Raw genomic sequence first — 23,026 nt, forward strand, 5'->3', positions numbered from 1 at the left:
GCGCACCGACCCCTCTCGCTCTCCAGGCTTCAGGAAGCTATCCGCAAGACTTGGGAGCCCGGCGCGACTTGCCGCACTACAGCGCCGCGCTCCCCGGGCTTTGGATAGCAGCAAGCTCCAGGAGCGATGGCGAGGTTCCGCAACCTCGCCTTCGCTCCCGGACCCCCAGCCCCGAGGCTAAAAACGAATCCAGGCCAGCTAGTGGGATCCAGCCCGCTCGCTGTCATGGCTTCTTTGCTCTTTGGGGCTCAGGGGGGAAATATATATTTTTTCTTTCTTTCCCCCCCCCCCCCAAAAAGTGCGCCCTATGGGCTGGTGTGCCCTATAGGGCGAAAAATACGGTAGTTTGTAGTTGCAGTCACAAAGAAACAGGTGTGCTCTAATTAAAATCCAGATTGGCTTTTGTAAAAACCAGTTTCTGGTCCTCATGTTGAGTTTACTTAGCAATTATACTTAAAAGACAGGAAGGTTTCGGGGGTCATGTAGAGCTCTCTGGCCCATGAGATGATCAAAAGTTGCATAAATATGCACAATTTATGCAGCCGGGCTGGATTTGGTTCAGGTCTGTTAGTATTAACCCCAGTTTTTGATGCAAGTAGCATGGGCACCAGGGAAGCAAAAAGTTAAATGATTCCTGTATTCAAGGACCATCCCTCCAACTCACACAAATAGAACACTATTACTGCAGATCTAGCAAACCGTAGTATTAAAGGCAGGGATTAGTTCAACCAAGAACTGAATACCATCCATTCTCCCCTCATTTAATGAGTTGTGTGAATGTAAAATAGAATTTCTCTGAAACAAACACAAAGGGACTCTAAGACAAACTAGAGGAATTTATTAAGGCCAAAGTAACAAGGAAGACTAGTCTGAAAGTAGACACATTTCTCAGAAAGGCAGGAGATTACATCCACAGTTTATAGCTTCATTTCCAGTGGGGGGACGGGAATTTTGCAGAAAATATATATCTATACAAAAATTATAAAAAGAGTTTGTATAAGAGTTATTGCATTTACAAAGGATGTGGGCATCCATCTGCTGTGACAGAATGATGTTGGCCTTTTAAAATACCTATGGTTTGTTAAAAATGGGAGATTGCAGAATGCACAAAAAAGTATACATTTCCTACAAAAGAGACACAAAACTTTGGATTCCTGAGTATGCTAAAGCTATCCAATATTAGAAGCGCTGGGAAAGGCAGCTGTCTTTTTTTATAATTAAAAAAACCAGGTTTTTATGGGCATTTTCTTTCTACACATTGCTTCCCTCCTTCTTCATATTCTTGCTTGGAGATCCACATCTGCTGGAAGGTCCCCTGCAAGAGACAAAACCAAAGATGGTAGCCTTTTCTTCGAAAGGACAGTGCAGAGTATGAAACAGAAACCATAATGACAGGAAGCTGAAAAGAGTTATTGTTTTCATGTTGGACTTGTTGAATTCCTAGGTGTCCAACTGGCCAGCTGGAGTCCCACAATATCCACAGGGAACCACATTGGTTATCACTGCTCTAAAGACGGCAAGCAAGGAGAAACAAGGTAGTTCAGGTCTGATCTTGTTCCTCAAGAAGGCGTTTTGAAATAATAATCATGCCTATAGTAGTTTCCAATGGGGAAATTGCTTTACTGTTCACACACACACACACACACATCCATCAGATTTCTCCCTATTAGCAAACTCTCCCCACTGGCGTTAAGTCTCACCCAAATCTTCTTGGGTAACCTTTTTGAGCAGCGCTGCTTCCCCACCAATCAAGCTTAATCGATCTACTAACCAAAGAAGCCAAAATGGAGCCACCAATCCAGGAACTAAACCTTCGCTCTACTGTTGTATTGTTCGCTATCAACTTCAGTCGCATGCTCTGAAATCAAAAGAGAAAAAAATATTTATTGTCATTTTAAATTGGCCTAGATCCAAAGGGGTATCTGAGGAATGCCCAAGCTACAGGCTTGTATATGCCTAGAAGCATTATCTTTCTCTTTGAACTGGTTGCAGTTCACCGGTCTCGTGTTTGGCAGGAGCACTGCTCCAATAGCCAAATACCTGCACACATTTAAGAAGTACAAGGAAAATGTTGGCTGTTTGGTAGCCACTCACCGGAGGTGTTTTCTGAGACAGTTCTCGATTTAGTCTGTCTGTAAAGCTCTGTAGTAGGGTGTTCCCTCCTGCTACAATCACACTCCCATAGAGACCCTGGAGAACAAAGGCAGGACTCATTATAATGGTATTTTTGCCTCTGTTGCCCTTCACAACACAGATATATATACTGAAAGAAACAAGTCACAACTTCACTCTGCTGATAAAACAGTGTAAGAAAAAATAACTAGCATGCTTAAGACCTGTGAGTGGTTCCAGTGCAGAAGACACAAGAAATGAACTTTCCCACTAGGTAAATGTTGGGAAAAAGCACCAAGGCAAAAGCCAGCTCCAGATGGCTGGAATGCAAAACAGTGCAGATGTACTGTTGGAGAAAAGGTGGAGCCTATTCTCTGTACTGAGCACCGGATGTTAGCTCAGTGTGTCATCTGACCTGTACTGGAAGTACAGGGGAGGAGTGTGTGACTCTTCTGATGGAGTCTGAAGGGAACAGTCACATTTCTATGTACTGTTGAGTGACAGGAATAAAACATGTAGAAAGGACTCCTGTCTGTCTCATTTCTCCTCCCTGGGAGAATGCAGGGAGGGAGGAAGGAGGAGGGTGTGTTCTTCTCATGTTTGAGGAGGATCGCCGGGGTTGTTTACCTAGCCTGCCGGGATCGCAGACGGACGGTAAACACACAGTATCTCGCTCAATTGCCTCGGGGGAGGCCAGGTACCTCTGCCTGTGAGCTGATGAAGATACTGACATATTGGCAGCCTTCGGATGGTTTCGATTCATCGGACATCTGCATGAGAGGCTGGTGGATTGTCCTCCTCTGCTCCAAGGAGGAAGAGAAGCGTCTGAGAACAGCCAGAGGCTCAACAGACGGCTGGTGGAAAGAAGAGGTGTTTTCCAGAGCAACAAAGTTCAAGGTATGCTGCATTTCGGGCTAAAAGTGTGAATGCAGTTGGATCAATTCACTGCTTCACGGGGAGCTGCGTTTTGGAAAAATACAGCTCCGGGAGAAGATGCCTGCATTCCACAAATACTTGTGGTAGATAAGATGTCCTATTGAAATGCATTGTTGCTAGGTAACGGAAAGATGGAAAGTTACTGGCAAAGGGGCTGGACTGTGAGCCTGGGAAAGCGAAACAAAACAAGAGAATGTTTTGGCTACAAAGTTTACGTGCCCTTGGAAGGGACTTTTCAATAGCAGCCAGAGTTTAGCTGCCAGGTGCAAAAGACCGTAAACAACTTGCAGTTTGCTGCGTGAGAAAGGAAAAAACAACTGTTGGATTTTACAGTTTGTTTGACAGTGTGAGCTGGAGGCTTGGCTTCAAGATGGATGCCAAGAAGGGGGGAGACTTGCCTAACTCTTCTCCCCTGACCAGAGACAGTTATTCATCAGGGTCTGGATGGATAACTACCCCAGAAGGGGTGAGCCAAGTTGATGCTGGCCAAGTTCCTAAGAGCTCAACGAAAGCTGAGGAGAGCTTTGACCCCAGAGGGGAGAGTGCAGGAACTGTGGCTGTTGGAACTGTTGGTGTTCCTGAACAAGGTGCAACGGGTGTTGCTGACAGGGGGAGGGAAGAACAGAGTTCTAATTCCCCCACTGATGATGCTACTAGGGAGCATGGTGTAGCATTGAGTGCTGTCCGATGCTACAATTGTGGACAGACTGGGCATCTACAGCGAAACTGTAAGAAGCCGCGCCAGTCAAGAGGAGCAAAGAGCAGCTCTACGAAGCCTGAGGCGTCAGGCAAAAGCCGTACCAAGTGCCAGGTGAAACCTGCAAAGGCTATGATGGCGAAAGGAACCACGCCAGATGTTGGGAACTCGTTCATAATTGACACGGGCACGACGGTTCATATGTGCCCGCACAGAGGACTATTTTCAACGTTGAGGAAGCAAAGCTTCACTGTGAAACAGCCCAACGGTCAGGAGTTGGAAGCGACTGGAATTGGGACTGTGTATCTTGAAAGTCTGAACTTGACTATAAATGATGTTTACCTGGTTCCAGAACTGAGATTTAATCTGCTAAGCGTGTCGCAGATTGCAAAGAAAGGACTGAAATTGTCCTATGATGCTAAAAGCTGCAAGATCTACAAAGATGGAGAACTGTTTCTTACTGCCAAAGAGAAAGATGGACTGTATTTGTTGACTTTTGATCAAAGTGATTACATGAAATGTAATGCTTCTGTTTCTAACGAAATCTCTCTCGCAGGTGTGACCAGTGTGAGCACCAGGAAGGTGACTAAGACCAAGAAGGTCGACAGAGCATTTCAGCGGGTGTATGCTGATGTGATTGGTCCTCTAGAACCATCTAGAGGCGGTGCACGATTTTACCTTGTGTGTGTGGATTGTTTCACTAATTATTCTTGGGTTTATATGATGGAGAAACCGCAAGAAACTTTAGAAAAGTTTCAGGAGTTTTGTGACAAGGTTAAAAGTATGCATGATGCTAACATTGATTGTCTTTTCACAGATGAGAAGCAAATTTTTCTGTTACAGAAGTTTCAGAAGTTCCTGGATGGAAAAGGGATAGACCACAAAGTTGCAGTTTCGCAAGAAGCGTGGAACAGGGGGGTCTGTGTAAGAGTGAACAAAGAATTGCAAAAGGGGATGAAGGCGCAATTGCTGAGTTCACATTTGCCACATGAATATTGGGCCGAATCGCTAGCGTCCTATCTTCATGTGTGGTTGAGAAAAGTCTCAACAGAGTTGGGATGTTCTTCTTTTGTGAAGCTGTTCAATAGAAAACCTTCTGTTGCCTATTTTAAGGTTTTCGGGTCTCATGTGAGAACAGAAGCTCCAGGTGGAGTAAAGAATGCCAGAGGCATTTTTGTGGGTTATGAAAAGGGTCTCTACAGAGTAATTTTGTCTGAATCTGGTCAGGTGATTCTCACAAAGTTCTTAGAGAGTGCTCCAAAGCAAGAGCGGATAGTAAAACACACATTTCCCACAGGAAACGATGATGATGATTTTTCTGATGTCACAGATTACAGTGGTACTGACGATGACACTGATAGCTCAGAGAGTTCAGTTGTAACAGTCATTGAGAGAAAATCTCACACAATGGATAGACCTTCACAGATGAAGGAAGAACCACTGATTGCTACTGGTTCTCGACAGAGTCCAAAGGTTGAACCAGTGAGCACAGAGGATCAGAACCTCATACGCAGGTCTGAGAGAGTTACAAAGGGTGTACCACCAAAGAGGTACTCAAAAGAGTTTGCTAACTTAGCTGTTGCATGTGTTGCTATTGTTAACAACTCAAAGCAGGTTAAAGCAGTGTCTAAGTCAGAGACAAAGACACAACAGAGAGTAGCTAGCCAAGGTAATGCAGAAGCACTCATTCCTTGGAAGCCAGACAACCAGAGAGGTACACTGGTGAAACCAGTGGTGGGGAGTTCCAAGGGTGGAACTGAAACAACAGGGGACTGTTATATGTATAACAACTGTTTGTTCTCTTCTCTGGATAATGTTTTGCCAATTGATGCTTTTGGGGGAGGATGTTGGGAAAAAGCACCAAGGCAAAAGCCAGCTCCAGATGGCTGGAATGCAAAACAGTGCAGATGTACTGTTGGAGAAAAGGTGGAGCCTATTCTCTGTACTGAGCACCGGATGTTAGCTCAGTGTGTCATCTGACCTGTACTGGAAGTACAGGGGAGGAGTGTGTGACTCTTCTGATGGAGTCTGAAGGGAACAGTCACATTTCTATGTACTGTTGAGTGACAGGAATAAAACATGTAGAAAGGACTCCTGTCTGTCTCATTTCTCCTCCCTGGGAGAATGCAGGGAGGGAGGAAGGAGGAGGGTGTGTTCTTCTCACGTTTGAGGAGGATCGCCGGGGTTGTTTACCTAGCCTGCCGGGATCGCAGACGGACGGTAAACACACAGTATCTCGCTCAATTGCCTCGGGGGAGGCCAGGTACCTCTGCCTGTGAGCTGATGAAGATACTGACAGTAAATTCTTCAAAGCTACATGGGAAGTCTAGATAATTCCATACTAAAACCCACAGTTTGGCAGATGGGAATACCTAATTCACCAGAAGCCTGAAAAATGAATCTAGCATGGACAACGTTCATGGACTTTCTACATTTGCTCATTCTTCTGGGCAAGCTGCTGACAGAGGTGGTGAAGATGACTGGGGGACAAAGCAACAATACAGAATGTGGGTATGCAGGGAATCAAGCTGTTGGACCATGAGGATGGCAACCCCAGCCCAGTTTAGTTTCTGCCATTTCATGGAAAACAGCACTACAGGGAATCCTACCTTCACATTTTACATTGTGGTCTTAGGCGCTCTTACTCAAAAGCGTATCTTATCTGTTGCAATGGGAGTGAGTTGCAATATACAGGGCTGCAATCCTCAAGAGAACAGGATCAGGCTGACCACCTGAGACATAGGAGGGCCACCTCATTGCCCATGAACCTACACACATGTTTAGATCATCAGAAGCCCTGCTCCATATCCTACCAGCTGACAAGAGTTATGGCCTGGGGCAGGGCCTTTCAGTAGTGGCACCCACAGGGCAGAGTAGTCTGCCCATTAGTCATTGCCTTTAGATGTCAGGTCAGAATGCCAGGGTGGTAACTAACCATCTGCCTGGGTTTGCTGCTTCTCTTTTTGAATGTTGTCGATTGGGATTTTGTTCATTTTCAGGTCCATTTAAATGTAGTAACTGATTGCTGGGGTTGCATGGATGGAAAGGTAGGGTAAATCATTTCAAAACTACTAGAAACACAGACTTTGGCTCAGTGGTTAGAGCATATGTCTTGCACACAGCAGAACCTGGGTCCAAGCCCTGGTACCTTCCCTTTAAACGGTTCTGGTTATCTTTCTGGTCAGATGATAAACAAGCTTGGGCCACCTGGACAAATAGCCTGACATGGTACAAGGCAAATTTCTACGTTCCTAATGTATTATCAACACACACCAGCTAACATTTATGCAGTATGTTAGAGGATATGCAAAGAACGTCAACATTATCTTACACTAAGTCAGTGTGACCACCACTGCCTTGCAGATGGGAAGGGCTGAGACTGAAAGAGCAGTAGCTTCCCTAAGGTGACAAAGCAAGTTTGTTGCCAAGGCAAGACATTACACCAGCTCTCCCTTGAAGAATGCAAGCAGGCTTTTAACAGCATTGTGTGGAGCAGATCACTATTCAGGGCACTTTGAATTTTAGCTAAGGAAAGGGAATCACTCCCTGGTCTATTTTCTATTAAACCACCATGCCTAACTAATACCTACTGGCCTGATGTCGATATCACACATCCCGACACTTGTAGTGACCACATGGCTCACGCCAAGCATTGTGTTGCCAGATAAACCCTGGAGAGGGAAGAAAGAAAATGGCAAGTTAATGCTATTATAGTAGACTCAAATTGATAACAGTGTGATAGAATATGCCCTGTATTCATTTTTTCCAGCCCCATAGACAGGAGGTGACGCGGGTGGCGCTGTAGGTTAAACCACAGGGCCTAGGACTTGCCGATCAGAAGGTTGGCGGTTCGAAGCCCTGTGACGGGGTGAGCTCCCATTGCTTGGTCCCTGCTCCTGCCAACCTAGCAGTTTGAAAGCATGTCAAAGTGCAAGTAGATAAATAGGTACCGCTCCAGCGGGAAGGTAAACGGCGTTTCCGTGCGCTGCTCTGGTTCGCCAGAAGCGGCATAGTCATGCTGGCCACATGACCTGGAAGCTGTATGCCCGCTCCGTCGGCCAGTAAAGCGAGATGAGCACCGCAACCCCAGAGTCGGTCACGACTGGACCTAATGGTCAGGGGTCCCTTTACCTTTTAGACAGGAGGTACATTGGTTGAGGAGGGGGCTGTAGCTCTTGGGAATCCTCGCCTAGCCATATCTTCTCAGTGTGTGAGAGTTTGCCCATTTTTTAAAAAAATAGCACAAAGCCCATGAAATCCCTTGCACAAGCAGTGGGGAGAACAAACTGTGGCAAAATCTGAAAATGCTGTTGGGGAGGCCCAAATACTGTTAGCATGTACCTTACTGCCCATTCACTGAAATTGTTATAATAAAAATAAAATCTTTCTTCCCAACTTATTATCCAGTTTAGAACTGCTACTAAACTTGTTCCAGTATAAGGCAAGAGTGGATCTTTCCTTTCAACAGGTAAGTCCCAGTCTGCTAACAATGGATTTTATCAGAGGGCAAGTCATAATAGTCTTGCATGTGGGTATTTCTGGGAAAGAGAAAGTCTTCATCAGAGAAGCACAATATATGACCCATCAAACCAACCCAGCCGACCATATACTGTATTTGCAATCCAGGCAGAAAGCAAAACAACAGAGGTTTATCAGCCTCCCAATGGGCTGCAATACATGGCTGGTGAGCTGTGCCAACCAGTTCTACAAAACAGTGAGGATATGAGGGAAAATATACCACTTGTAGGAGAGGATGCTTCATGGTCTGTACTCATATAATGCAAGGATGGGGAACTGGATCCAGCTGGCAGACCAGATCATTCCTGCCCCCATCCCACCTCCCCCAATCACCTGTTGATGACCTGGCACTATTACGGAATCAGGTGACAAGCTGAAAATGGCATCCATTTGCAAGTTGTTTCAATACAATTTCAAAGTGATGGCAGCCATGCCTTCACCTGCCTCGCACCTGAAGTCACCTGCAATTTCAGAGGCGAGGCAGATGGACGGGACTTGGAGGAAATGGCCTCATGGGTCAAATTAGGATCCCTGCCAGAAACAATGTGGCCCAGAGACCAGAAGTCCCCCACCCCTGATGTAATGCTATGAGAAATGTAATGCAAGACACATTCTGGTTCATCTGAAGCTCCAAATATCCTGCTATTTCTTATCTTCCCCAAATCATTTAAAACAGTTAAAAAGATTTCAGGACATTTAACTTTACGGACTCCTATATACTTCCATAACGTTAGCTAGATGCTTGCACACAAAATGCAATCTCACATACTGTCCTACTTAGTTTTACCTTTACATTGGAAGGGTCAAACAAGCCTTCAGGAATTTTTAGCCGCTCAGCACCAAAGTCACAGTTGTAACCATTGGGGAATTCGTAATGTACCGTGGGCATCTGTGCAGCCACCCTAAAGGGCAGAAACAACTCATTTTTAGAAGGAATTCAACCATTGCCAGGTTTTCCTTTCCCAGTTCTCATGCACAACACAGCAAATTGCATTTCTTACCAAATTTTTCTTGCAACAATCCCGGGAAACAGGGAACTGATAAAAGCCACCCAGAGATCTTTGTGGCATGGAAGGGATTAGAGCACGGGTGTCAAACACAAGGTCCGCGGGCCGAATCCGGCCCGCCAGACCTTGTCATGTGGCCCGTGTAGCTGCCGCCGGCCTTCACCTTTTATTCTCGCTTTTTTTTTTTTGACACAAGAAAGCCGCCTCTTCAGCGCATGCGTGGCAGCCTACAAACCAGAGAACGTCTGCCCTCTAGCGGCGCCGCGGCCCCCGATGAATTTGAGTTTGACACCCCTGGATTAGAGCAACGTCCCCATCCCATATCCAAACAATTCCCTTCCCCTCTCCCAAGATTTCCATGTTGCCCTTGTTTTTCTTTTTCTTCCTTGCTCTACAAGTTCTTTTCACAGTCTCATCCCTTCACCACTAAGAGACTCTGCCCAACAGTTTCACTAGCTATTAAAACTGGAACACTGGGAAGGAGGGGTTGGCCTGGCTGGCTAGCTTGCACCCCTTATACCTATTTAGCAACAAAACGTCCGAAATCAAAACCACTGGTATATCACAAGTGGACTCTTTATTTACTGCGCTTGCAATTGTTTAAGATAAAATCTATTTTGGAAAGAGAAGAAATGAACACTGAACCACTGACATATTACAAGTGAACTCTTTATTTATGGTGCTTGTAATTGTTTAAGATAAAAACCTATTTGGGAAATAAACCACTTTTGCCATTTTTATGGATGTTTATTGTTGGGTTTCCCACAAGCATCCGGTGGGCCACTATGAGAACAGGGTGCTTGACTAGACCATTAGCCTGATCCGACAGGTTATTCTTACATTATGTTTGTTTATGACATTTATATACCACCTTTTCTGCCAAGGATCTCAAGGTGGTGTACATGGTTCTCCTCCCCATTTCATCTGCACAACCACCCTTTGCAGTAGATTTGGCTGAGAGGCAGCGACTAGCTCAAGGTCACCTAGAGTGTTTCATGGCTGAGTGAAGATTCAGACCCTGATCTCTCAGGTTCTAGTCCACCACTCTAAGGGGACACTGGCAGAGCTGTCAATGCGAACAACGTCCCCCATTCTTGATGCCCAGTTTGAACAGCTCTGCATGAGGTTGAAAAAGTACTTCTGTCTTTTTAAGAAAATGCTTGCTTGCTGGTTGTCTTTAAGCAGCTTTTACCTGCCCTAAATTGTTGTTATCCTCAGCTATGGTTAGTGAAAACAAGTCAGCTTCATAAACCATGGGTGGCACTCAACTAAGTTTCACTCACGAGTAGACCTACTGAAATTCATGAACCTGACTTAGCCATGACTATTAATTTCAATGTGTCTACTCTGAGAAAAACTTAGTTGAGTATCACCCTATGGTTTGAAATTGGTTTGTTTTCATAGCCAGAGTTAAGATTAACCACAGTTTGTCCAGTGTTGACAACATGTCAAGTTGCGGTTAATCAAAGACAGAACCAAAAGCTTCCAAATTCTTCCTTACACCCTGCTGGGGTGGCTTGTAGGAAAAAGTGCAAGCCCAGCGAGAGGAGAGGCTCATTCTTGTAACGCTAAACAATAATTTAGTATGATGTTCACAGGCTCAGGTTGGAAATCACCCAGTTATTTAAGTTAAAAATAAAAAGTTGAAAATAATTTTAAAAGAACATACTGTTCATCATACGTTGAATCAGACACTTGGAGGACAGAAGCCTGGAAGTCCTGAATCACACACTGTGGAGGAGAAAGTATTGAAAAGAAACAAGGATGAGGTTCCACGTTCCAAACACAAGAAGATCAAAGAAAGGAGGAACTGCGGACCATACAAGAGAATCCTAGGCAGACAGAAACATTGACATATATCTGTAATATCTCAATGAGTTGGAGTAGATGACCCATGGAGAGTGGAGAGTCCCCAGAAGAATCTGTGAAACCTGGTTCGGAGTTCCAGAAGGACAAATCTTAGAAGAGAAATGTCTGCATTAGCTACAAATAAAATGCCATAGAGGTTTCTCTTCCTGCCCCCACAACAGTACTTCCATCTTCAAAATTAAGGCTATTCTTAGCAGAACCTGTAAGGTATACTAAAGCAGACCTAAGAAATGAAGGCTACCTGCCCCTGGAATAAACCTTCACAGTAATCAAGCTGTGATACCTGAAATTCTCAAGTTTCCACGTTGCTATATGTGGGAACTCCAGGATGACAGACATTTTTAATTTAGAACAATAATGACCTAAAACAAGAGATTCCATCACACCATCATACATAGGCTTTATTATATTACTGGTTTCATCTTTTCTCTCCCAGTGACCTGCATACTACGTACAGTTCCAGTTGCCTGACCTCAAAAAATATATTGTTGGGTTGGAAAAGGTTCAGAAAAGGACAACCCAAATGATCAAGAGGGTGGAGCAACTCCCCAAAGGTTCCAACATTCCGGACTTTTTAGTTTAGAGAAAAGAGGAGTGTCAACACAATAGAAGTTTATAAAATTATGGCATGGGGAAGTGGCTAGAGAAAAGTTTTTTCTCCCTCTCTTGTAACACTAAAACTTGGGAACATCCAATGAAGCTGAATTTTGGAAGATAAAATTCAGAACAGATAAAAGAAAGCACTTCTTCATGCAGTGCATTATTAGACTACGGAACTCATTCCCACCGGAGGCAGTGAAGATCACCAACATGGATTGCTTTAAAAGTAGACAGGTTCATGGAGGATAAAGCCATCAATCGCTACTAGTCATGCTGGCTATGCTCTGTCTACATGGTATGCTTCTGAAAACCTATTGCTGGAAACCGCCAGAGGAGAGAGTGCTCTTGTGCTTGGGTTTCCCACAGGCATCTGGTCGGCCACTGCAAGAACAGGCTCTCAGGTTTTTCTGCCATTCCCCATATTTTTTTAAGCACTGTTCCTGATTATGCAAACCTAACACATTCACGAGTGCTAGTTATATCTGAGTTTATTTAGGGCAGGGTAGGGACCCTATGCTCCCCTACCCACCCAGCCCCAATATTTTGTTTGACAACTCCCATCATCACCAACCACTGGCCAGCTGGCTGCAGCTGATGAAAGGTAGAAGTCTTGAGAAGACCTGGAGGGCCACAGATCCCGCATCCCAAGTTACCTCTAGCAGAGGAATCCTATCTAGCGCAAGGCATACTTCCCAAATTATTTTCTTTGTAGACCTGGAAGAACATACTCACATTGCACATGTAATTGTGCCACGTTCTTGTGACTTGTGGCAATTTCTCTTTTCGCTTCCAGTTTGCTGGAGAGCCCTCACGAACTGCTTCCTGCAATAGCAAATCAGGGTCAGTTCAAAGTGTCCACATTCCAATACATTATTTAACAAAGGCCAAGAATACAGGGCCTGTATTCCAACTTCTTTGTTGTCTTTCCTCAAATCCACAGGATGAGCCTTGGTTTCATGAGTTTTTTCAACCAGTCAAGAAGGGAGCTGTCCCTCCAATTCTCACCTTCCCGTTTTGGCAAGCACTAATCAGCCCTGTCCTTAGGTGCTACCTGATATTTACTTCCAACACCCTTCGGCCCTCCTGATTAGAGAAATTTCCCTTCTCCTGTCTGTCTTTCCTTCCTTCCCTCTCTGTTACTCTAGGGAAATAAAAGGGGGTACAATTTGTTGTGAAAGGTGTTTAAGTACAGTGTCTGGTTGAACCTTTGTTCTGTTGATTCTCTCTAAGTTGTCTCATCTTGAGTATCTAGAGAACCCTTGTTGATTTCATTTCCAATGGGACCCACAAGACTTTCTTCAATTTTACCATACAAGTTTCTAAATTGGATTCAGGCTTTTGGCTTCCTACTGATTACGCAAGGGATATTATTCCATATGCCAGATTGTTTGATTTTATGCTACGGGCCTTGATCTGAGCGAGACAAGGGGGAACTGTCTGGAGCTCACTCAGCTGGCAGTGCCTCTCCTTGCAACTTTTGGTGACAGTTGTAAAGGATAAAGGAGCGTGGTTCAGCAGCCTGTCTTGCAGGTTTGTTGGGTGATTCCTTCACAGCTGCCTTACCAAAAGTCAGACCAATTGTCCACCTAGCACCATCAGAACCAAGTGGTGGACATATTATACCCAGCTCTCTAGGAAGTCATTCCAGCCCTAAAATCTAAGGGGTGGCTCACACGCACTTGAGCATTCCTCACTGAACATTTCTCAGCCAAATGATCTGAAGGCCCTGTATAAATGAGAGATGAACACGCATGCAAACTGTTGTTGGGGCCCTACAAGGCAGAAGTTCAAGAGGTGCTCCCAATTTCAAAACACTTGAGAAATACTGCCTGGACTGGAGGAGAGGCTCACAAAAGCAGCCAACATACACACAAAGCAAACAACCCCTTTCATTCTTTCCAGTATAATCTATTACCTTTGATGCGATCATATATGGAGGAATTATCTCCACGTTCATTTCCTGAAACAGTTCTCTGCACTGCATCGTAATGAAATCCCCAGCCAGAGGTGATTTCACAATGCCTGCAAATACAGAACACAAAGTGGGACACCTAGAAAAGGTTTCAATCTTCCAATATCACATTTTGCATGCAGGAAGTCACCCCCACCCCAAATAAACAGAGCTATTTCCTTAGTAGCAGGCCAACTGACTTCTGCGTTCTCAGGGACCTCTGTTCTCCAGTCCAATAGCAGACTGGAAGAAAATTCTGCTACACAAACCACCCCCTTCCCCTTCAAGAGCGATCAGGCTGCAGAATAAAGATGGTAAGCGACTTCACAGAGCAGATGCACTCGGACTCAGCCAAGGGATGAAATACAAAATGCAAATGAAAGATGTTAAAGCGTAAGGTATCTCTGTTTTGTAAAGTTTGAAGACATTGGTCTTATGACAATAACAGGAGGGAGGGTTTTTTAAAAAAGAGTGGACTGTGGCCTCTAGTCCAGCACTCTTTCTTTAGCAGAGGCACTTAGATGCCCCTGCAAAAGCACACAAACAAAACATGAAAAAGATTACCCTTTTCTGGCCTTGTTCTTTAGCGTCTGGTACTCAAGAGTATACCAATTCTGAATATGAAGGTTGAATTTTGGCTTATATTGATACCTTAAAAATAAGCTCATGAAGGATAGATCTATCTAAGCCGGTAACCCATCACTACATCTTTATGGGGGAAATTCCTCAAGTGATTTAATCCTGTGTTGGGCAAAGGAATCCTCTCGTCTGTTTGTCCTGAACCTCACTTATTAACGGGGCAGCCAAGATTTCTACCAACTCCTCTGGAAGAATGCTTACCTTGCTGGAGCACGTATCCATCATGCACTGGGATGGCAGTGGTGTGGGTTGCTCCACTATCCAGGATCAAGCCTGTGGATCTGCCATTAGCAAAGCTAGTCGGAAGGGTTAAGGAAGACAATGGGATTTGGGCACAACATAAACACAAATGGCACTGCAGTTCATTTTGCTCTTGGACCTGATAGGGCACTTCCTTTCTTGTCAAAATTACATGCAGCTTTTGGGGAAGGCAGCTAAGAAAAATATATACCTACACTATGGTAGCAATTCTATCCATACTTGCTGGGGTGTAAGCTCTACCGAACTCAGTGGGGGGACCTGCTTCTAAAGAAATATGCATAGGATTGAGCTGCATTATTGCTTGAAACTCAAACACCAATCTCCAGTTCCTGAAAGGATTATATCATTTAATTCTTACACCATCTGAATGGGCAATTTATTCCTCCTGTTGAGTTTTATTCATTCATACATACATACACACACACACACACACATAATAATAATAATAATAATAATAATTTATTTGTACCCCGCCCATCTGGCTGGGTTTCCCCAGACACTCTGGGCGGCTTCCACAGAGACCAAAAATACACCAAAATGTCACACATTAAAAACTTCCCTGAACAGGGCTGCCTTAAGATGTCTTCTGAATGTCAGGTAGTTGTTTATCGCTTTGACATCTGATGCGATGATACCATAGTTTATACCCTACCATACCATACCCTGCCATTCAAGAAGGCTTTCTCCAGGCAGAAAAAAAGCTTTAAAAGCATGCTTATTATAGGAACCTTTTCACTGAGAAGCAGGGTAAAAACAATTTCAATAAGCAATACTAAGCAGCTTAGTATATACAAAGTTAATTCAGACCTTAGGGTCTTTTATTTCTGTCTGGAGAATGAATTTGGCAAGGCTGAAATCCAACGGGGTTGCTCAGCTGATTGTATGTCTTTCAACAGCAGAACAGAGGGAAGGGTCTTTTAATATCCCCCCTCCTCCCAATATACTCCAGAGGATTGAGGTAATCACTGGAAATCGCTTCCCTTCCAGCTGACAGAAGCCTTAATATCAGCCGAGAGATAACTTTGGTTACAACCCAATAAATATAACCAACCCATCTTTGAGACTAGCACAGTGACAACACCTTGGTTTAAATGTTAAAAACAGTACCATATTTTTCCGTCTATAAGACACCCCCATGTGTAAGACACCCCCATGTATATTTTTGGGGAATCCAATTTAAGAAAATGGGGGAGGATGGCCCCTGTGTATAAGACACCCCCAAATTTTGGACATTACTTTTTAGGGGGGGGGACCTAGTCTTATACACAGAAAAATATGTTATGTTTGTTTTTTTCTATAAAAGTGCAAAAAGCTCTAATGATGTCCACTTATTCATTAACATGTTTGGGATACGCTGTGAGAACTGCAGTTTTGCACAAGAAGAAAGCAGGGATATTGTAATGTTCAAACATCAGCTCTGTCAATTTCTCACGCTTGGCTCTGGTGTTCCACTACAAGAGTACAAAGATAAAAAAACAAATTCACCTATAACTTGAGCAGAAATATGTCACACTCAGAACAGGATGTTTAAATGTTCACAGTGCAATAATATGTCAGGCAGGAAAGTGAGTTACTTCCCTATTTACAAATCAGTGGGCAGGTTCATGCAGAAGCATCACTTGAGCCTAATGCAGACAAAATATCAGCTTCCTGCAAACTATGGCTTGAAATTGGAACCTGATGCTATCTCTGCATTTTCTCTCAAGTGACTTCCTTCCCAGAGTAGACCACGTCTCATATTATATGTGCATCGATATAGCATCTGAGCCATAAATCACAAGCTAAAACTATAGTTTACAGTGGCTTTTCAAACCATAGTTAAAAGGGAAGAAACAAGCTAAGAGTAGGAAGGCAACAGGAAGAAATCACTTGAGACAGGAAGGGCTTGTCTACACTGAGTTTACTTTGTGCTCGCAGCTGTCTGTGTCCGCATTTAATTTGAATAATCCACATGACATAACCCTTAAATAACCCCTGTCTTGATGTTTTCCCCCTGCACATTTAGGTTTACAGGGATAATCCAAAAAGTTGTGAGAAATCAGGCTCCAAACCTCTCCACTTGGGGATGCAGACTACTTGCTTTGGTGTTTGGGGTGGGTAGATAGATCATCCCTTTCTGCTACTCCCCTTTCCATGCCCACAACTTCCTCAGTGCTGACATTTCTTCTCTGGCAGTGCTCATAACCATTTCTAGCATGTCCATACAGGCAATCTAGTCACAGATATTACAGTTCACCTTGATAGGTTCTTTTACCAAGTCCTGGTTTTTTAGTTATCTGCTCTTCCCCCTTCCACCCCCAAGTTTGCAAGCTTCACAACAGTCAAACTGCCTTCTATGCTTCAAAATTTGATGGGCTATTTCAAGGAAAGAAACTGGGCTTTTACTCACTGGCGCTTCAGACATTAGAACGGGATGCAAAGCAGCTTCAGATTTAATGTGCATCTTGTAGGTGTGATCCAAAATGGCTTGGAAGCTGTCCCAGTCCTCAACTGTAACAACATAAAAATAAATTAAATCTGCTGCTTTTGCTGGAGGTGCTGCTCTAGCTTAGGCATGTATGCAACGTGAAGCACATTATCAGTGCAAGGCTGAGCATGTGGACAGTATAGGAGTCAGGAAGGAGAATGAGGGATCCTAGTCACGCTTCCATCCTTGCACCAGTGAAATCCTGTATCTAAAGAATCAAAGTACACAGCATTCAAGCCAATCTCACAGCCCTAAGAGATTAAAGGATCCTAACTATACTTCACTGTAAGCACTGGTGCAGGAATAACCCTATGAAGGCAACTGTACAATCAGATTATTTAAAAATGTACAAGACAATCACCTTGCTAATTGACAACAGTTCACTTTCAAAGCAATACTGGTCCTCTGCAGACACAAGACTTAGCGATGGTTTGTATTCCTTACAGGGAACCATGGCTTGGTTTAGTGTTATGTGCAAACCAGACAGCTGGCTGGATGTGAAACTAATATGAAGAGGGTTTGCAAACAATGTTTGCATTATACATGATTAAGCAATACATCCGTTTTTTTTTTTAAAATGCCATGGATCAAGGAAGGATCTCCAACTCTCCAGATGTTCTACCTTCAGTGTCCCATTGGTGCCTTTTTGAAGATGGTTATTTGGAGAATGTCCTAATCAAGCACACTTGGCGACTGTCTTTCCAAATAAGTAGAATATTTGAAGAAAAGGGAGCATAGATAAACCTTGACAGGACAGGGGCATGTTTTTCAAAACACACTGCCATTTAAGCAGTTATATTCTTCCCATAACCAGCTTTACAAACTAAAGAGGAAAACCTATTTCAAAACAGGTCAACATAAGTTAAAGGGAATATCCACAGCTTTTGAGTAGATCTAGAAAACTTTAAACACTTGGCCCAAAAACCACCAGAATAAACTTCTTTTCAACTCCAGATCAAACATTCTCACAAAGCAGGACAATGCCATTTTGTGAGTTAAAAGGTTAATGCTTTATGATGTGTCTGAAATCAATACTCAAGATTTAAGAAAAAAGGAAAGGAAAATGCAAAGCACCATACTCATTCCATTTTTCAAAGGTAAAATGGCTTCCATGTTCTCCCTTGGAACTCGCAATGCATTAGTGTCTATGTAGTAAGTTGGGCCTCCTTGTTTGCTTTTGTCACCATCAATTTCCATCATGGAGCTCCCATCATCCCGGTCCAGTACCACGCCAATTGCAGTGGGAAAATCAACCTACAATGGGAGATTTGGAAACAAAATGCACCAAGTTACATAAAGATTGTCTGTTTGCATCAAGCCTAACTAATGGGGAAGAGAAAGAAAGTTATCACTACTGCCTCAAATTCCTACAGCATGTTAGGCATGCCATGCCTCTATTCTGTATGGGGCGTGAAAGGATTAGCTTTCACCGAGGCACCGAGGCAAAAATGAAAATATAGCTACACTCTCTGATACATCAGGCTTTCCATAATCTGGCTCACTTATATAATGTGCACATTATTTAAACACTTTTCAAGAAAGATTTCACACTACACGTGGAGTGGGGGGAAATCTCTGGAACTGCATTTATAGTTGAACTGCTTATAAGGCTCTGTCTTGCACTTGCCCAAATCCCAGAATATTTTACTACAAGAACTAGCAAATCTAGTTGAGAAGGTGACATGGCCAAAACACGTCACTGAGATTCACAGCCAAGCAGAGATTTAAACATGGGACTCCCACATTTATCCATCCCTCTGGCCCAGGCCATCTCACTATAACATTCCCCTCAAACCAGGACAACCTCTTATTTTAAAAAAAAACTCTGACCTTTGTCAATATATTCCCCTAAACATACGGCCAAAACATGAAGTAATCAGTGGAAGAATTTCTAGGGAGCCACGTCAAATGAAGACTACTTATTCAAAGGAGAGGAAAAGGCAAAAACTACTTAGGTGAAAATTGCAGGGCAGGTAAAAGAAAGATGATAGGTAGTAAGTGTGTTAGGGGAGAGAAATGTCGATATTTTCACCCCCTCCCATTGCGAAAATCTCCTGATATGATGTTTTCAGAAAGGAGGGGGCGGAAACTGCTCTTCGCTTCTTCCGCTCCTGCCTGACTCTGTGGGGAGTCTGTGTGTTATCTTTCTTCCGTGTTGTTTATACTCTGCTGAGTTTGGTGCTCACAATGGACAGTTGTGGGTCCAGGGCACTTAGACCTGCTTTCCAGGAGTGGAAGGTCTTTGGAAGTGCTTCAGTTTGCCTAGCCCAGTTGGGGCAGAACCGGTTGTTGAGCCCAGTCGTTGGCATCGGCTCAAAGGCGTACTGACAAGAAATGGCTCAGTGTTTTGCAGAAACATTATACCAAGAAATTGCAAATGATACTATATAAAATGCAGAGGGGAACGAAACAGCTACTGATGATAACCTCTCCTGACCAGAGGTTCCAGCAGACGTTTGTACATGATCTTCATATACCATATTTTATTGGACTATCATTTATTGCTCAAGGGATTTCAAGTCCCTTGCTATAGCATACAGAGTTATCCCACAATATATACAAGTATTTCAGGAGTTCTTTGCATAGGAAACCCAAATTCTATTGATCAATCTAACGTCTCACTTCTGCTCTCACCTTTGGGCAGTCTTCCCCAGCATAGCCAGCTCTGACTGTATAGGAGCCGATGTCAAACACCAGAGCACCAACTTCATCTGCAAACACAAATTCACAATTTGTGTCGATTTGAAAACAAACCCTTATCAGACATGTGTTTATTGGTAAAAGGCTAAATCTCAAGACATCAAAAGGGAAGAACAACAGTGGGACAACTAGAAAAGGTTTCAATCTTCCAATATCACATTGGGAAAGCAGGTTGCTTCCAAAAATCTACACACAGAATTAATCTGCAAAGTGTGCCATAGGCTATTGTAGATTAGGACCACCTTGAAGCTTTTAAAGGCACACAGTGCTCTTTCTACAAATCCCTTTGTGATAAATATATCCTTCTAACATGGCGACAACTATTACCTATGAGATGGCCTGCAACGATATGTGCCACTCGACTACTGTGGTCAGTAGAACTGGCACTTTTATGGGTGCCACATAGTATCCGCACGGCATCTGTAAGAACTTGGGTTGTTTAGTTTGGTGGCACAAACACTTTGGAACTCCCTGGTTATTGATATCAGGCAGACACCATCACTGCATTCTTCTTGGCGTCTGCTGAAAACATTCTTATTTAGACGAGCCTACCCAGGTGTTCACAAAGTTTGTATGAGTTTTAATTCGTTTCAGTCTATTCTACTGTGGATTTTTACTTTCTGTTATACTAGATTCAAGTAGGTAGCCGTATTGGTCTGCCGTAGTCAAAATAAATTAAAACAATTCTTTCATAAGATAGTTAAAAAGACTCTTCTTAAAAACCTAAAAACACCCTTAAAAGAATCAAGTCTTCAAAAAAGTTATATGATCTAAGAAAGACTTTAAAAGAATCCTTCCAAAAGAATTTAAAAATTATAAGGTAGCACCTTAGAGACCAACTGAGTATTTTTAGGTATAAGCTTTTGTGTGGATGCACACTTCTTCAGATACACTGAAACAGAAGTCATGTTTTAATGGTTCTGAAAGGTTGTGGGTGAGCTGAGTTTGCTTGGACTCTGGCTGAGAGAACCTGGAAGCTGCAAAGGAGGGGTATGCCAGAAGGAAAATGAATTGACATTGATTTATATATAACTTTGTATTAAATGCAACGTCCTTATATGCAACTCTGTATTTCTGTTTAAGCTGTCTGCTGTTGCCACAACTTATAATATAGTGAGTGGTAGAAAAATTAAATAATCAAGTGGTTTCTTGGTTAAGTGACCATTTTATTGTTTTTCTCTTTTTTGGTAAACCGCTTTGAGGGTGTGGGCTGTTGTTTTTTTAACCAATTTCATGAACTGAATATTAACACAGGAATCCCTTTTTTAATATGAAGGCAGACCTGCCAAAAGCTTTTCTCCTTCAGGCAAACCTACCCAGATTCATAATGGCTATCTAAGCCCGTTTCTTTTTCTTAAAAAAACAAAACCGTTCACATATTTCCTACATTCAGATTTAAAATAATAATAATAATAACGTTCGGTTTCTTCAAAAGTTTTTAAACTTGGTAAAGTAAATAAATATAGAGGAAAGCTTTCCCCCTCGGCGCGTCAAGGTGCGGGGAGAAGCTGCGCAGGACGAAATTCTCCCTCCCGTCGCCCCGCCTTAAAGGCACAGGCGCCTTTTCAGGCTCTGCCGGACCAGCGGCGGCGGCAGCCTCCCCCTCCCCGCGGGGAAGAGAGCGAGTCGGTAGAACGCGCAGCCCTAACGGTCCAAGGGGGGGAGGGGGAGAGAGAGAGAAAGAGGAGCAGCCCCTCCCACTCTGAGGAGAACTTACCCCCTCCGTACACGCCGCCGCTCATGTCCGCTCCGGACTTCACCGCTCGGCCGGCAGCGACACACACAAAAATCACCTCAGGCCGCCCCCGACTCTCTCAAACCCAAGCTCCGCCCGCTCGACCTACCTTGCTTACTGCCGCCCTCCTGCTAAAGCCAGCCAATAGGGGAGCGAGGCCCTTTCCTCAGCCGGCCTATCGCGGCACAGAAGGCGCCCTCGAGCCAATCGCCGGCGCTCGCCTTCCTTGGGCGGGACCGCCGCTGCGTTTCTTCCCCTTGGCTTCCGTCCAGGCGGTTGTAAGGTCGCGAGGGGAGTCTCGGAGTGTGGCTGCGGGGAAAGAAACCACGCTCGGTTGCAGATTTTCAAAGAGGGGCGGGGCGGAAGGCGGAGCTGGGAGGAGGATGAGCTTTTAGCGCAGGGGTTGGAGCTGGTCACGTGATTGGCGGCAGCCGGCTTCTTTGATTGGCAGCAGCCAGGTCGCTTTAGCCGGCAGCAAGTCCCAATATGTTCAGTGGGACTTTTGTTTAGTCGTGTCCGACTCTTCGTGACCCCATGGACCAGAGCACGCCAGGCACTCCTGTCTTCCACTGCCTCCCGCAGTTTGGTCAAACTCATGCTGGTAGCTTCGAGAACACTGTCCAACCATCTCGTCCTCTGTCATCCCCTTCTCCTTGTGCCCTCCATCTTTCCCAACATCAGGGTCTTTTCCAGGGAGTCTTCTCTTCTCATGAGGTGGCCAAAGTATCGGAGCCTCAGCTTCAGGATCTGTCCTTCCAGTGAGCACTCAGGGCTGATTTCCTTCAGAATGGATAGGTTTGATGTTCTTGCAGTCCATGGGACTCTCAAGAGTCTCCTCCAGCACCATAATTCAAAAGCATCAATTCTTCGGCGATCAGCCTTCTTGATGGTCCAGCTCTCACTTCCATACATCACTACTGGGAAAACCATAGCTTTAACTATACGGACCTTTGTTGGCAAGGTGCTTTTTAAGATGCTGTCTAGGTTTGTCATTGCTTTTCTCCCAAGAAGCAGGCGTCTTTTAATTTCGTGACTGCAGTCACCATCTGCAGTGATCATGGAGCCCAAGAAAGTAAAATCTCTCACTGCCTCCATTTCTTCCCCTTCTATTTGCCAGGAGGTGATGGGACCAGTGGCCATGATCTTCGTTTTTTCGATGTTGAGCTTCAGACCATATTTTGTGCTCTCCTCTTTCACCCTCATTAAAAGGTCCTTTAATTCCTCCTCACTTTCTGCCATCGACTTTACTCCCAGGTAACTACCTAGGATTACATACTTTGCAGTGGAAGCCTGTGCAAGTCGGAGGGTCTTTTTCGGGCCACTTGATGATTTTTCTGCCCGTTGCAGCAATTGCAAATGTGCTCCATGACTTGCTGGAAAATCTATCATGTATTATGGATTGTATTTTATTGTTATATATTGTTATATCCATACCGCCCTTCATCCGAGGACTACAGAGTTGTTTAGTTATAAAAACACAAAATAATAACAGACAACACAATCACACTGCCACAAACTAACATACCACCCAGTT

General features: G+C 44.0%; 1 protein-coding gene across 2 annotated transcripts; it reads right to left on the minus strand.

Moving 5' to 3' along the window:
• Nucleotides 1-816: 816 nt before the first annotated feature.
• Nucleotides 817-21,633, minus strand: ACTL6A (actin like 6A). Of its 2 annotated transcripts, none has more exons than XM_081008172.1 (14): nucleotides 21,475-21,633; nucleotides 19,692-19,768; nucleotides 18,137-18,311; nucleotides 16,980-17,080; nucleotides 15,944-16,041; nucleotides 14,531-14,625; nucleotides 13,655-13,761; nucleotides 12,472-12,561; nucleotides 10,940-11,001; nucleotides 9,051-9,165; nucleotides 7,336-7,416; nucleotides 2,095-2,190; nucleotides 1,772-1,858; nucleotides 817-1,315 (listed from the first exon to the last, which is right to left on the minus strand). In XM_081008172.1, exons 1-14 carry the CDS (start codon nucleotides 21,497-21,499, stop codon nucleotides 1,235-1,237), a joined length of 1,290 nt encoding a protein of 429 aa, XP_080864298.1. In that variant the 5' UTR covers nucleotides 21,500-21,633; the 3' UTR covers nucleotides 817-1,234. The 2 variants fall into 2 exon arrangements, with proteins under 2 accessions (XP_080864298.1, XP_080864299.1); XM_081008173.1 differs by lacking the exon at nucleotides 21,475-21,633 and adding an exon at nucleotides 21,074-21,286.
• Between the last annotated feature and the right edge of the window lie 1,393 nt (nucleotides 21,634-23,026).

Source organism: Podarcis pityusensis (genome assembly GCF_964106645.2).
Source record: "Podarcis pityusensis genome assembly, chromosome: 5".
In the NCBI taxonomy this organism is placed as follows: domain Eukaryota; kingdom Metazoa; phylum Chordata; class Lepidosauria; order Squamata; family Lacertidae; genus Podarcis; species Podarcis pityusensis.

Bases quoted from the DNA above. Each gene is read 5' to 3' on its own strand.
- ACTL6A (XM_081008172.1), bottom strand. From the start codon at position 21,499: ATGAGCGGCGGCGTGTACGGAGGGG. The intron at 19,769-21,474 runs GTAAGTTCTCCT...TTGTGTTTGCAG, and splicing joins CGGCGGCGTGTACGGAGGGG to ATGAAGTTGGTGCTCTGGTG. The intron at 11,002-12,471 runs GTGAGTATGTTC...TCTCCTCCACAG, and splicing joins GGCACAATTACATGTGCAAT to TGTGTGATTCAGGACTTCCA.